The 15935-nt window shown below is 40.7% G+C and overlaps 1 protein-coding gene across 4 annotated transcripts in view; it reads left to right on the forward strand.

Moving 5' to 3' along the window:
• PBLD (phenazine biosynthesis like protein domain containing) overlaps window positions 1–15935 on the forward strand; it is a 39401-nt gene that overhangs the window by 4351 nt on the left and 19115 nt on the right. For 2 of the 4 annotated variants that reach the window (XM_017513727.2, XM_017513723.2), the window contains one exon: window positions 11091–11243. In XM_017513727.2, coding sequence (XP_017369216.1) covers window positions 11160–11243 — 84 coding nt within the window. In that variant the 5' untranslated portion in view covers window positions 11091–11159. Of the gene's footprint in view, window positions 1–11087; window positions 11244–15935 lie in introns of all 4 variants that reach the window. The other 2 variants (XM_017513725.2, XM_017513722.2) reach the window with 1 other exon arrangement.

Raw genomic sequence — 15935 nt, forward strand, 5'->3', positions numbered from 1 at the left:
TTTTACTACTTTCTTTAAAAAAAAAAAAAGTCTTGTCAACTATTCATATTTGCAAGTTGAATCCTGTAAATAAGGCTTGGTGAGATTGGCTCACCACTGCTCCAGTGATCCCTACAGAATTCTTTTCAGACCTATCTCTGTGGAATTGTTTCCATAGAGATGGTTAGACCTAAGGACTCCCAGCTGCTTTCGGGACTTTTTTTCTTCTTTGTCTTTCTTTGCATCATTCCAGTGCTTTCCCATTAACATAGAGATCAGAGAAAGCCTGGAGAGGATCTTGTTAGAGACCATAATGAGAGAAAAGATGAAAAAGGAGAAGGAAATGGAAGTATCCATGCGACCCACAGGAAAACAAGACAAGGAACACGTGATTGTGTATTACACCAACAGAATGAAGAGGAGAGGAAAATTCCATGCAGAGCCTGAGAGAAAAAAAGAGAAATTGAAAGAGATTACACCCTTTCGGGGGAGGGAAGGCACAGTAATAAAAAATGAGTTAAGACAGTTGTTCAGATACCCCCAGTGGCATTGGTAAGTATCATAAAAACTGGATTGTTGTAATCTTTTGCCTATATAAAAACCAAATAAACTAAAAAATGTAACAAAATCCACTGAATTTCTCAGAGTGTCTAATTAAGGTAGGTAGTGCCTTTTAAACACTAAATTTGTCTAAGACTGCGAAATGCTTATTCTTTTGTTTATATACTTATGCTTTGGTTTATGTACTTAAAATACAAGTACAAGAAGTATCTACATATATATCATCTTTAGAAAGCACTGATCTCCTTTATTATGGTTCAACATTGTTTCTCAAGACAAGACTGAATTACACAATTTATATTCTTGATACTTTCTTGTTTCTCTAAGTCACCTAAGTGTTCTTTGTGAATCTGGAAACCAGAAGACCTATTCAATGTTAATAATTGTACTAAATAAACAAATGAAAACTCAAAAGGAAGAAAGCACCTAAACACATTCTTTCTCTACTTTTTGAAAATAATTAAACTAATTGAACATTCTTTTTGTTCCAGTGAATTGCTGTGAAGCCTAGGGAAAGCAGCTTAAAAAGATAACTACTTAGGCCAGGCGTGGTGGCTCATGCCTTTAATACCAGCATTTTGGGAGGCTGAGGCAGGCGGATCATGAGGTCAGGATATCGAGACCATCTTGGCCAGGGTGAAACCCTGTCTCTACTAACATACAAAAAATTGGCTGGGCATAGTGGCCTGCGCCTGTAGTCCCAGCTACTCAGGAGGCTAAGGCAGGGGAATCGCTTGAATCCAGGAGACGGAGATTGCAGTCAGCCGAGATGGTGCTACTGAGCTCCAGCCTGGCGAAAGAGCAAGACTTCTGATTTGTGGTTAGCTGATTTTCTCTTTTTTTGTTCATTAAAGTAAAAAAATGAAAAGATTTTTTAAATTAGTTTATAAAAAAAAAAAAAAAAAAAGATAATTACTTAAATAATTTAAATCAAATTATTGTGCTGCTTTTCATATGTCATAAGCACATTATTAACTTCAAAAATACAGCATTGGCCGGGCACAGTGGCTCATGTCTATAATCCCAGCACTCTGGGAGGCCAAGGTGGGCGGATCACCTGAGGTTAGGAGTTCGAGACCAGCCTGACCAACATGGAGAAACCCTGTCTCTACTAAAAATACAAAATTAACTGGATGTGGTGGCATGCATCTGTAATCCCAGCTACTTGGGAGGCTGAGGCAGGAGAATTGCTTGAACCTGGGAAGCGGAGGTTGCGGTGAGCCAAGATCACGCCATTGTACTCCAGCCTGGGCAACAAGAGCAAAACTCCTACTCAAAAGAAAAAAAATAAAAGAAAATACAGCATTGATAATAGAATAATAGACCATTTCCCCCAATGTGATTTTAAGCTTCTTGGTAGTATTTAAAAATATAGATCTCATTATTCATATATCTATGTTTTTCAGTCTACAAATGATAATGATGGTAACACTGGGGGCAGGGACACTTTAAGTAGTTCGTTTTCACTACAGTCTTGCAAAGTTATTATTTCATGGACCAAGTGCAAGACATGGAAAACTCAGGAGATAAAGTAATGTTCCAAAATTTACCAAAAAAGCAAATGGCAAAACTTAGAGTAGACTTCGTAATCCAGGTGTCACAGTTGTGACACCAGCTACCAGTGAATTGGTTCTGAACCAGTTAACTTTTCTGAACCTATTTCTTTTTCTTTCTTTTTTTTTTTTTTTTTTTTTTTTTTTTGAGACCGAGTCTCGCCCTATTTCCAGGCTGGAGTGCAGTGAGTGGTGTGATCTTGGCTCACTGCAACGTCTGACTCCCTGGTTCAAGTGATTCTCCCTGCCTTAGCCTCCCGAGTAGCTGGGATTACAGGCAGGTGCCACCACGCCTGGCTAACTTTTGTTTTTTTAGTAGAGACGGGTTTTCGCCATGTTGGCCAGGATGGTCTTGATCTTCTGACCTCGTGATCTGCCTGCATCAGCCTCCCAAAGTGCTGGGATTACAGGCGTGAGCCACCGTGCCTGGCCGCCTCAGTTTCTTAATCTCTAAAATGTGTTGTTAGGTTATCACATAGGGTGGAGATTAGTAATTGAAATAATGTTAATTCTAATTCAATGCTGTTTTGTGTTTGTCATAGCATTGTTAATGAATCTGGTTCATTCCTGCTAAACTCGTTTAATAACAGTGAGTTTAATAGAATTTTTAAAGTAAGTACAGTGTCCTAAGAACTACATTCGGAACCAGGAAATTATTCCAGTGAAATCTGTAACTCATATGAACTATTCTGTAGACAGAATAAATAATATTTAATATGTAATATACTGCTGATTTTCCAATATAGGCAAATTGAGCTGCTATTAATAAATGGAAATTGATTTGAGAGCATTACTGAATTCCTAGTAGATCAATACATGTTTCTCTCCATACATAAAAAATAGAAGTACAACCTGGCACAGTGGCTCACATCTGTAATCCTAGCACTCTGGAAGGCTGAAGCCAGCAGATCACTTGAGGTCAGGAGTTCAAGATCAGCCTGGGCAACATGGTGAAACCAAATCTCTACTAAAAATACAAAAATAATTAACCAGGCATGGTGCTGCACACCTGTAATTCCAGCTACTCAGGAGGTGAAGGTTGCAGTGAGCTGAAATTGCACCACTGCACTCCAACCTCAGCAGCAGAGCAAGACTCCATCTCAAAAAACAAAAACAAAACAAAACAAAAATATCCAAATACATTCTATAATGTTGAATAAGATAAAAAAAACATACAAGTACATGAAATGAAGTTGTCGCTGACTTTCAAGAGCATACAGATACATTCCATTACATAGATAAATTATATTAAACTATATCAAGTGATAAAATAAGGTAAGCACAGAGTGTTTGGGGAGCACAGAATCTGGCCATTCGCACAGTCTGAGGCTCCAGGGAAAGCTTTCTGAAGGAGATAACTCCTGAGCTAACTGTTGGAGGATAAATAAAATTTAGCTGGCCCATGAAAAATAGGAAAGGCGTTTACACTTGAGGACACAGTAAGATCCAAGGCATGGGTGTACAAAATAATTTGGCAGAAGTGGAAACTCTGCCAGTCTTTTAAGATAGATGATCAATGTAGTATTTATTGGGGTTTTGTTTTGTTTTTTGAGACAGAGTCTCACTCTGTTGCCCAGGCTTGAGTGCAGTGATGTGATCTCAGCTCGTTGCAACCTTTGTCTTCCAGGTTCAAGTGATTCTCCTGCCTCAGCCTCCTGAGTAGCTGGGACTACAGGCATACGGCACCACACCTGGCTAATTTTTGTATTTTTAGGTAGACAGGGAGTTTCGCCATGTTGGCCAGGCTAGTCTCGAAATCCTCACCTCAAGTGATCCGCCCCCACTTGGCCACACAAAATTCTGGGATTACAGGCATGAGCCACTGTGTCTGGCTAAGGTGGTGGGGTTTTTTTCTTTTTATTTTTTTTCTGAGATGGAGTCTTGCTCTGTCACCTAGGCTGGAGCGCAATGGCACAATCTCAATTTACTGCAACCTCTGCCTCCCGGGTTCAAGCAATTCTCCTGCCTCAGTCTCCCGAGTAGCTGGGATTACAGGTGCCTGCCACCATACCTGGCTAATTTTTGTATTTTTAGTAGAGATAGGGTTTCACCATGTTGGCCAGGCTGGTCTTGAACTTCTGACCTTGTGATCTGCCCGTCTTAGCCTCCCAAAGTGCAGGGATTACAGGCGTGAGCCACCGAGCCTGGACCAGTATAGTGTTTTCATTAGATAGTTCTGATTAAAGTGTGGAGAGTTGGCTGGGCATGATTGCTCACACCTGTAATCCTAGCACTTTGGGAGGCCAAGGCAGGGGGATCATTTGAGATAAGGAGTTCAAGACCAGCCTGGCCAACATAGTGAAACCCTGTCTGTACTAAAAATACAAAAATTAGCTGGGTGGTAGTTGTGCATGCCTGTAATTCCAGCTATTTGGGAGGCTGAGGCAGGTGAATCACTTGAGCCTATGAGGCAGAGGTTGCAGTGAGTCGAGATTGTGCCACTGCACTCCAGTCTGGGTGAGAGAGTGAGACCCTGTCTCAAAAAAATAATAAAGTGTGGATGGTAGATATTGAGAAGATGAGAAGAGAGGAGACTAGGAGAAGGACCAGCAGAGATGATGACCACTTAAACTAGAGCAATGGGATAGATACAAGAGGCTATCTTTAAGAAATATTTAGGAGCTATTTATCAGCAGGGTTTAGTAATTGAGTAGGGAGGCTGTGCATGGGTGAGTGAAAAGAAATCAAGGACGAATTATTTTTGGCTTACGGTTGGATGGTGAGAATTGTAACAGACATAGGAAATATAGGAATACCGGGTGTGTTGATTTTGAGATGCCATGTACTATCCAAGTGAATGTGTGTCTAGTAGGAAATTAATCTGGGATAGGAATGTATATTTGGCATTCATTGACATATATTTTGCTTTTATACTTCAAAATAAGTTTTTTGGCATGGCCTCAGGCCAAGTAAGTTTGCTGTGGGATCTGTTGTGAAAAACAGAATGAGAATTTGTTATTTACAATGAAGAATATAACTATCAAACAGATGGAATGCTAATTGTCCCAGTGTTTTTGTGGGGATGCTTCTGATTATTCTACATAAAAGGAAGTATACTCTATTAGTTATTATTGCTGTGTAACAAATTGCTCCAAAATTTAACAGCTTAAAACAACAAACTTGCATTATTTCACAATTTCTGTGGATCAGAAATCTTGGGGCAGCTTACCTGGATGCTTCTAGCCCAGGATCTCTTTTTTTCTCTTTCTTTTTTTTTTTTTTTGAGACAGAGTCTCATTCTGTCGCCAGGCGCCAGGCTGGAGTGCAATGGCGAGATCTCAGCTCACTGTAACCTCTGCCTCCCGGGTTCAAGGAATTCTCCTGCCTCAGCCTCCCAAGTAGCTGGGACTACAGGTGTGCGTCACCACGCCCAGCTAATTTTTGTATTTTTAGTAGAGACACGGTTTCACCATGTTGGCCATAATGGTCTTGATCTCTTGACCTCATGATCTGCCCACCTCAGCTTCCCAAAGTGCTGGGATGAGAGGCGTGAGCCACTGTGCCCAGCTCTGATCCATTACTATTAACTAAACTCCAAATTTTATGTAGGGCTCAGTAGTTTTCCCCTAATGTCCTTTTTCCATTCTAGGATCCCATCCAGGATACCACATTACGTTAGTCATCATGTCTCCTTAGCATCTGCTGCTCAGGTATTTTGTGGAATATTCTTCAGTTGGGTTTTTTCTGATGTTTTTCTCTGGATTAGACAGGGGTTATAGCTTCTTGGGAGGAAAACCATGGAGGTAAAATGCCATTCTTTTCACATGATAATAACATGACTCTTCACCTTGCTCACCTGGCTGAGGTAGTGTTTGCTAGGTTTCTCCACTGTAAAGTTACTCTTTACTGTCTTTCCATGCTCTGTTCTTAGGAAGGAAGTTACTGAATGCAGCCCATACTCAGGGGACAGGAGAAGTTAAGCTTCATCTCCTGGGAAGGAGATTAGGTAGTTGGCTAGATAAGCTATTTGGAATTCTGTAAGGAAGTTTGTTTCTTCTCCTTCATTTATTTATGTAGTCTTTTATTTATGTGAGTATGGGTTATGGCTATTAATTTTATCTTTGGTTTATAATCCAATACTATGTCACTTATTTTGTTACTCAGATTGTTCTTGCTTAGGGCATTGGGAGCTCTTCCAGGTTGGGTACTGTATTCTTTTTTTTTTTTTTTTTGAGACAGAATCTCACTTTGTCACCCAGGCTGGAGTTCAGTAGTGCATTCTCAGCTCACTGCAACCTCCGTCCCCTGGGTTCAAGTGATTCTCCTGCCTCAGGCCTCCCCCAGTAGCTGGGATTACAGGCAGGCGCCACCATGCCCAGCTAATTTTTTTTGAATTTTTAGCATAGATGGGGTCTCACCATGTTGGCCAGGCTGGTCTCGAACTCCTGACCTCAAGTGATCTGCCCGCCTTAGCCTCCCAAAGTGCTAAAATTACAGGCATGAGCCACTGCGCCCAGGCATGTATTACTTTTTATTTATTTATTTTTTTGAGTACTGCCTTACTGTGTAGTACTAGAAGAGATTCCCGCCTCATCTGGTCTTTTTCCTGCACTCATGCTAGAATCAGTCATGTCTCCAGGAAGCTCTACGTCTTTTTAATATTGGGGAATGTTGTTTAATTTTCACATTTTTTGAATTTCCCAAATTTCCTTTTCCATCTGTTATATAATTTCATTCCACTATGGTTGAAGAACATGCTTTACATGATTTTAATCCTTTACATTTGTTGAGACTTCTCTTATGGGCTAGCAAATGGTCTGCTCTAGAGAATGTTTCATGGGCTCTTGAGAAGAATGTGTTGTGTGCTGTTGTTGCAGAGTGTTCTCTAGGTGTCTGTTGGGTCTAGTTGGTTTCTAGCGTTACTCAAGTCTTCTGTTTCCTTGATGATCTTCTGTCTAGCTGTTTTATCAATTGTTGAAAGTAGGTATTGAAATCTCCAACTTCAGTTCTCCATACCTGTGGGTCCTGCATCTGTGGATTCAACCAACCGTGGATCAAAAATATTAAAAGAAGAAAGCAAAGAAAAAGAAAAGAAAAGAAACTAAAAATATCAAAAGGGAGGCTGGGCATGGTGGCTTATACCTGTAATCCCAGCACTTTGGGAGGCCAAGGCTGGAAGATCACCTGAGGAGTTTGAGACCAGTCTGGCCAACATGGTGAAACCTCATCTCTACTAAAAATACAAAAATTAGCCAGGCGTGGTGGTAGGCACCTGTATTCCCAGCTACTCGGAAGTCTGAGGCATGAGAATCCCTTGAGCCTGGAAGGTGGAGGTTGCAGTGAGTAGAGATTGCGCCTTTGCATTTCAGCCTGGGAGACAGAGTGAGACTCTGTCTCAAAAACGAAAAACTAAAACCAAAATATTAAAAGGTGTCAGGCACAGTGGCTCATGCCTGTAATCTCAGCACTTTAGGAGGCTGAGGGGTCAGATTGTTTGAGGCCCAGGAGCCTCACATAGTGAAACCCCATCTCTATTAAAAAATGAAAAAAATTAAAATTAAAAAAAATTTAAAGAAGGAAAGAAAGAAATTACAACAATAAAAATACAAATAAGAAATATATTGCTAGAAGTATTGACATAACATTTACATAGTATTAGGTATTATAAGAATCTAGAAATGATTTAAGTATATGGGAGGATGTGAATAGACTATATGCAAATACACATCGTTTTATATAATGGGCTTGATTATCTTTGGATTTTGATATCCACAGGAGCTCCTGGAACCAGTGTCTTGTGGATACCAAGGGATGACTGTATTGTTGTAGAATTGCCTATTTCTACCTTTAATTCTATCATTTTTTGCGTCATGTATTTTGGGGCTCTGTTGTTAGGTGTGTATATAATTGTGATATCTTCCCGATGGATTGTTTCATTTATTGTTATAAAATGCCATTTGTTTCTAGTAACAACTTTTGTCTCAAAGTCTATTTTGTCTGATATTAGGATAGCTGCTCCAGCTTTCTTTTGGTTACTTTTTTCGTGGCATATCTTTTTTTCACTCTTTTATTTTTACCTATTTGTGTCTTTGAATCTAAAATTTGTCTCTTGTAGAGAGCATTTAGTTTTTTTGTTTGTTTGTTTGTTTTGAGATGGAGTCTTGACCTGTCACTGAGGCTGGAGTGCAGTGTTGCAATCTTGGCTCACTGCCACCTCCACCTCCTGAATTCAAGTGATTTTCCTGCCAGCCTCCTGAGTAACTGGGCTTATAGGCACACTACCACACTTTCGTATTTTTAGTAGAGACAGAATTTCACCATGTTGGCCAGGCTGGTCTCGAACTCTTGGCCTCAAGCAATCCACCCACTTTGGCATCCCAAAGTGTTGGGATTACAGGCGTGAGCAACCGCATTTGTCCTAAACATTTATATTTCAAAGAACTAACCTGACATTTATTAATGAGGAGCCTACTTTTGAGGTGGAAGTCATAAACAAGAGTGAAGTGGGTTCTTTTTTTCTTTCTTTTTATTTTTTTGAGACAGAGTCTCGCTCTCTTGTCCAGGCTGGAGTGCAGTGGCATGATCTCGGCTCACTGCAACCTCTGCCTCTGAGGTTCGAGTGATTCTCCTGCCTCAGCCTCCTGAGTAGCTGGAATTATAGGCACGTGCCACCACACCTGGCTAATTTTTTTGTATTTTTGGTAGAGATGGTGTTTCATAAGTTGGCCAGGCTGGTCTTGAACTCCTGACCTCAAGTGATCCACCTGCCTCGGCCTCCCAAAGTACTGGGATTACAGGCGTGAGCTACTGCGCCAGGCAGTGAAGTGGGTTCTTTTTTGCTAACAGCTGCAGAATGACAAGCATCTGCAGTGACAGGAAAATTGTAGACAAACTAAGAGTATTACAGAGGGACAAATATGCTTCACTCTCCCCAGGCACATCCATGGGCAGGTTTAATGACTAAACTATTTGGACAAGGGAGCTTTATGACTTTCCTACATTGTTTACATGGTAAATGGAACCAAGGTTAAAATTCAAGAGAATGGACACACACACATACACGCGTGCGCACACACACGCACACACACACCATGCAGGCTGGGTGCAGTGGGGCACGCCTATAATCCCAGCACTTTGGGAGGCCTAGGTGGGAGGATTACTTAAGTCAGGAGTTTAAGAACAGCCTAGCCAACATGGCAAAAACCCATCTCTACAAAAATTACCAAAAAAATTAGCTGGGTGTGGTGGCACGTGCCTGTAATACCAGCTATTCGGGAGGCTGAGGCATGAGAATCGCTTGAACCCAGGTGGTGGAGGTTGCAGTAAGTGGAGATTGTGCCACTGCAATCCAGCCTGGTGACAGAGCAAGTCTCTGTCTCAAAAATAAAAAAAAAAAAAAAAGGCCAGGTTCGGTGGCTTATGCCTATTACCCCAGCACTTTGGGAGGCTGAGGCAGGTGGATCACAAGGTCAGGAGTTCAAGACCAGCCTGGCCAAAAGGGTGAAACCCCATCTCTACTAAAAATACAAAAATTAGCCAGGCGTGGTGGTGGGAGCGTGTAATCCCAGCTACTGAGGAGGCTGAGGCAGGGAATTGCTTGAACCCGGGAGTTGGAGGTTGCTGTGAGCCGAGATCACACCACTGAACACTCTAGCTTCAGCAACAGAGTGAGACTTTGTCTCAAACAAAACAAAACAAAACAACAACAAAATAAGAAACACAAATGAATACAAGATGTTTTAAAATCTATTAGATTAGCAGTGGTCAGACACTCTCATATACTGTCAAATTGGTATACTTTTTCTGCAGATAATTAACTGTTTAAGTTAAAACATCTGTACACTTTGACTCAGCGATTTCACTTTTAGGAATGTATATAAAAGAATCAGGAACACAGACCAAAATTTACATTCAAGAGGTTTGATCACTGCATTATCTTTACAAATGAAAAATTAGAAACAACTTAAATATTCACCCAAAAGGATGTGGTTAAACAACTTACAGCATATCCACAAACATATTGTAAATCTATTAAAATGATGTCTTTGAAGCATTTGGTGTCGTTGGAAAATACTCATGCTATACAGTATTTTCCAATTAGCATAACTGAAATGACCCTTCAGCTATGCTATTTTATATAAGGAATTTGAGCATCTGTGGACTGTGATATCCTTAGGGGGTCCTGGAATCTATCCCCTGAGAATGCAGAGGGCCAATTTAATGTTAAGAGGGTAAAAGTTCTGATAAAAACTGTATATGCAGAACATTAATAATGTTATTGCTAATTTGTGCACTTATGGGTCTTTTTTATTTTCCAAGTTTTTTATAATGAGCATATTTTTTAATTAGAAAATAATACATTCTTTTAAAAAAGGTAATAATATTCATTGGGAGATTGTAAGCAACATACATGCCTCTTGGATGTTTCATGCACTTCATTAAAAGCAGAGCCTAAGCTAGCTCTGGCAACTCTAAGAAAGAATATGATTATGCTGCTAAGTTCTATGTATAACATGTATAACATTGTAAGTTCTATGTATAATATGTATGACATTGACTTTTCAATACAAAATGTGGAAAAAAATCAATTAGCCAGTATTTTAAAATGAATTTCATTTTAGAGGTTTTAAAAAGGTAGGAGATCGGCCAGGCACAGTGGCCCACACCTGTAATCCCAGCACTTCTGGAGGTCGAGGAGAGTGGATCACCTGAGGTCAGGAGTTCAAGACCAGCCTGGCCTACATGGTGAAACCCTAACTCTACTAAAAATACAAAATTAGCCAGGTGTGGTGGCAGGTGTCTGTAATCTCAGCTATTCGAGAGGCTGAGGCAGGAGAACTGCTTGAGCGGGGAGACAGAGGTTGCAGTGAGCTGAGATCACTCCAGCCTGGGCTAAAGAGCAAGACTCCATCTCATAAAAAGAAAAAAAAAAAGGTAGGGGATTATATATCTTTAAATGTCGTACGTTTGAATAGTTGCTTAACTTTGTATCTGGGAACTGTTATTGCATCTGTACACCAAGTAAAACATTAACTTTTTGATTTTTTTTCCAAGAAGAAGACGTAAAGCAATTTTGAGAGCTGTACCAGCAATTTTGAGAGCTTGCAAAAACAGCTTGCAAGGACAATGAAGCTTCCGATTTTCATAGCAGATGCATTCACAGCAAGAGCATTTCGTGGGAATCCTGCTGCTGTGTGCCTCCTAGAAAATGTAAGTGCTTGGATTTGAATTACACTGCCAGAAATTCTAGATTTCTGTAGAAACAATTAATTATTTTAAAAGACTAGTTTTCACCTGTTGGTTCATCTCTTTGGTTTGTGTTCTTTGCCATCATTTCAGTGATGTTCACGTAAGCAAGTTGGTTTTGACCAAAGTATGTGATAAAAACGCGTATGCCTTGGGTACGACTAATGAAGATTCAGATAAAGAGGAACTAGAGCCAATTTTTAAAAAGAAGAGCTAGAGCTCCCTTTCAGCCGTCAGGTTTTCATTTAGTTAGCACCAGCTGTTGAGGAGAATGAAATTAGATGAGCTTTGTGTGACTAGACATAGCCAGTTTCACATTTAACATAACAGATGCTAGCTGAGTATCTTGAATTTACCTATAGCTTAGGCAATTAGAAATTCTTTTTAGGACCAAGAAAATGAGATATTTTGCAAGGAATTAAGTAGTTAAGTAGAGAGGTAGAAGGAGTTAAGCTATAATATATAAATAACTTACTGAAAGACTCATTTTAAAAGTGTCTTTTTGATTAGGATAAATATTAATGGAATAGTTAAATATTCCTTGACCTTGAGGGTTAATAGTTAAATATTCCTTGACCTCAAGGAAGAGTTAGGAGGTCAAGGAATATTGACCTTGTTTTTGTCCCTAAGTAGTAAGAAACAAGGTAGCGTGTCCTTTCACTCAGAGCAGTTAGTACAAGAGTAGATTATCTGAGAATTACTTCAAGAAGACAGTTAGCAATTGATCTTAAGTAAGTCATATTAAGTTGGGAAAAGTGTGCTGGGGCCTTCGAGGACAGTGAATCTTAACCTGGTTACACATAAAAATCACCTAAGGAGCTTTGAAAATGCTGCCTTCCAGACCAATTACAACAGACTCTGGGAGTGGAACCCAGGTAGCAGTGGGTGTGTGTGTGTGTGTGTGTGTGTGTGTGTGTGTGTGAAATGGAGTTTCGCTCTTATTGCCTAGGCCGTAGTGCAATGGCGCGATCTGGGCTCACTGCAACCTCCGCCTCCTGGGCTCAAGTGATTCTCCTGCCTCAGCCTCCTGAGTAGCTGAGATTACAGTTCCCTGACACCATGCACAGCTAATTTTTGTTTGAGATGGTGTTTTGCTCTTGTTGCCCAGGCTGGTGTGCAATGGCGTGATATCGGCCCACCACAAATTCCGCCTTCCAAGTTCAAGTGATTTTCCTGCCTCAGCCTCCTGAGTAGCTGGGATTACAGGCATGCACCACCATGCCCGGTTAATTTTGTATTTTTAGTCGAGACGGGGTTTCCTCCATGTTAGTCAGGCTGATCTGGAACTCCTAACCTCAGGTGATACTCCTGCTTTGGCCTGCCAAAGTGTTAGGTTTAGAGGCGATAGCCACTGCGCCCGGCCATAACACGGCTAATATTTTTTTTTTGTATATATATATCTCTCTATATATGTATTTTTTTCTGAGACAGAGTCTTGCCGTGTCGCCTGGGCTGGAGTGCAGTGACGCAATCTTAGCTCACTGCAACCTCTGCCTTCCAGGTTCAAGTGATTCTCCGGCCTCAGCCTCCTGAACAGCTGTGATTACAGGCACACACCATCACACCCAGCTAATTTTTGTATTTTTAGTAGAGACAGGGTTTCACCATGTTGACCGGGATGGTCTCAAACTCCTGACCTTGTGACCCACCTGCCTTAGCCTCCTAAAGTACTGGGATTACAGGCGTGAGCCATCGCACCTGGCCACTTTTTTTTTTTTTTTATAGAGACAGGGTCTCACTATGTTGGCCAGGCTGGTCTCGAATTCCTGACCTCAGGTGATCCACCTGCCTCAGCCTCCCAAAGTGCTGGATTACAGGCGTGAGCCACTGCGCCCAGCCTACAGTGTTTTTTAAAGTACCCCAAGTGACTCCAGTGGGTGAGAGAACTGGGCCGGGTGCAGTGGCTCATGCCTATAATCCTAGTACTTTGGGAGCCTGAGGCAGGAGGATTGCTTGGGGCCAGGAGTTTGAGACCAATCTGGCCAACATAGCGAAATCCTGTCTCTAAAAAAGGAGGACTGCTGAGGTGAACATAGGTTTTTGGTTGTTTTGTTTTGTTTTTTTAATTTTTAAATTTTTTTTATAAAATAGACCTGGGGTCTTGCTATGTTGACCAGGCTGGTCTCAAACTCCTGGATTCAAGTGATGTTTCCATCTTGGCCTTCCGAAGTGCTGGGATTATAGGCATAAGCCACCACACTTGGTGGAATATTATTAATTGAGTCCCATTTCCACAGTTCTTTTCTCCCTCAAGTGGAGCAGTAAGGTGGCCATCAAGAGTCCTTGTCTTATCTTAACTCTACATTCATTATGCAAACTTGTGCTGGCATTTTCTCTCCACAAAATGCCGAAGGTAATAAAGTTAATAACCTTTGTCCATTATGACAAGAGCTTGGGAAGATTAGTATGAAAATAACCAGATTCCAAATCATGACCTTTCTTTAGAAACAATCTGGCAAATACAACTTCCTGTCAAGGAATTGTGGAATTGACTATAACTGCTTGTCAAAAGTATTAATACATTTGCCTCATGGCCCCATGTAATATCCTTGAAGAGTTTTGACAATAGTTTATATTGAATAGAATATAGTCCATTTTTATCAGATAACAAACATTGGCATTATTCTCCAACTTACTCCTTTGATTTCCAGTAAATTAAACATCAGACTTATAGGATTGCTATCTCCTTCTTTTTCCTCTCTCTTTCTACCTATCTCTTCATTAAAACACATTTTGTATGCTAATCATATGTTTGGAAAAACTAGGAAATAAAAATTTAAGCAAAGAACTTATAGTTTAAAACAACATGCTTCAGTATGAGTGGAAGAAGGAAAAAGAAGATCAGGAAGTCCATGATTTGGGCAAGCTCTCTTTTTCTTTTTTTCTTTATTTTTTTTGAGACAGGGTTTCACTATGTTAGTCAGGCTGGTCTCGAACTCCTGACCTCAAGTGATCCACCCACCTCGGCCTCCCAAAGTGCTGGGATTACAGGCGTGAGCCACCGTGCCCCGGCCATTTGGGGAAGCTCTCTAAAGCGTTTTCCAATTCGGCCGGCTGTGGTGGCTCACGCCTGTAATCCCAGCACTTTGGGAGGCTGAGGTGGGCAGATCACGAGGTCAGGAGTTTGAGACCAGCCTGGCCAACATGGTGAAACCCTCGTCTCTAATAAAAATACAAAAATTAGCTGGGCATGGTGGCACGTGCCTGTAATCCCAGCTACTTGGGAGGCTGAGGCAGGAGAATCACTTGAACCTGAGAGGTGGAGGTTGCAGTGAGCCGAGATTGCACCACTGCACTCCAGCCTGGGAGACAGAGCAAGACTTCGTTTTAAAAAAAAAGTTTTCCAATTCACTTCTTTTGAGGCTTGGGCCTATGAGACCAGGATAATTTCATGGCCTTTCAGGGACACCTGAATATGTATCTAAAGATTAGTTTGTTAAGCCTCTTAGTCACGCTTTTCTGTTCTTTGGATGTGAGAATCTTGACCTCCTGGAGACAAAGGTAGCACTTTTCCTTAATCAATAACAATTATAATAGAAGTATAAATGATGGTGTCTGCTCTTGGGTTTGTTGTGTCCTGAGATGGTAGAGAGAATACAAGTGGCCATGGGAAAATGTCAGAGATAAATAAACACTAAACCTTATCATATTGGCCGCAATTCGGTAGTAGTTCAGCCAGACTCTGGGCTGAATCAGAGGTGCAAAGGTTAACAAGTTCGCCTGCCCTTCAGGTGCTCAGAGTCTAGTGGGGAAGATGGACCTGTAAACTGACCATTATTCAGTAGTTACCACAGAGGCTAAAAAACCTGAATGTTCTAGGTACAATGGAGACTCAGAGGATGGAATAATGTTAGATTTTATAAGGTAAAAATACTTCAGATTTTAAGTATAGGGCTTCAGAGGAATTTTTTTTGTAGATTTGTTTTAAATTATTTAAAATTTGACCAAGATGCGACTAAGCATAGGAAAACTTCGTGGACAGACTGAAGACTAGGTCACGGTGCTTTGAGGTTTTTGAACACTTGATAAAAGATGACTGAAAGTAAAGTAAAAACTTATGAGGAATAAAGTTCAAGAGCTTCTATAATATTCTAAAGGGCTTTTTGTTTGTTTTCAAGACAAGTTCGCTTTTAATTTCTTTTTATTTTTTGAGACAAGCAATCTTCCCACTTCGGCTTCCCAAAGTGCTAGGATTACAGGTGTGAGCCACCATGCCCAACTGACAAACTCATTTTTAAATTTTTTACATGAAAAACATATAACACTTTACATTAGGTGAAAGCAAAAAACAGATTAAGGTCTAAAAGGAACATACAGCAGATATTTGAAAAAAATTAATAGAAATTGTCCGAGTGCAATGGCTCACACCTGTAATCGCAGTACTTTGAGAGGCTGAGGCAGGAAGATCACCTGAGGTCAGGAGTTTGAGATCAGCCTGGCCAACATGGTGAAACCCCGTCTCCACTAAAAATACAAAAACTAGTCAGGCATGATGGCGTACACCTGTAATCCCAGCTACGCAGGAGACTGAGGCAGGAGAGTCACTTGAACCCAGGAGCTTACAGTGAACTGAGAAAACACTGCTGCACTCCAGCCTGGGCGACAGAGCAAGACTCTGTCTAAAAAAAAAAAAAAAAAAAAAAAAAAAAAAAAAAA

This window comes from Cebus imitator, unplaced genomic scaffold (genome assembly GCF_001604975.1).
Source record: "Cebus imitator isolate Cc_AM_T3 unplaced genomic scaffold, Cebus_imitator-1.0 Scaffold499, whole genome shotgun sequence".
Taxonomy (NCBI): Eukaryota; Metazoa; Chordata; class Mammalia; order Primates; family Cebidae; genus Cebus; species Cebus imitator.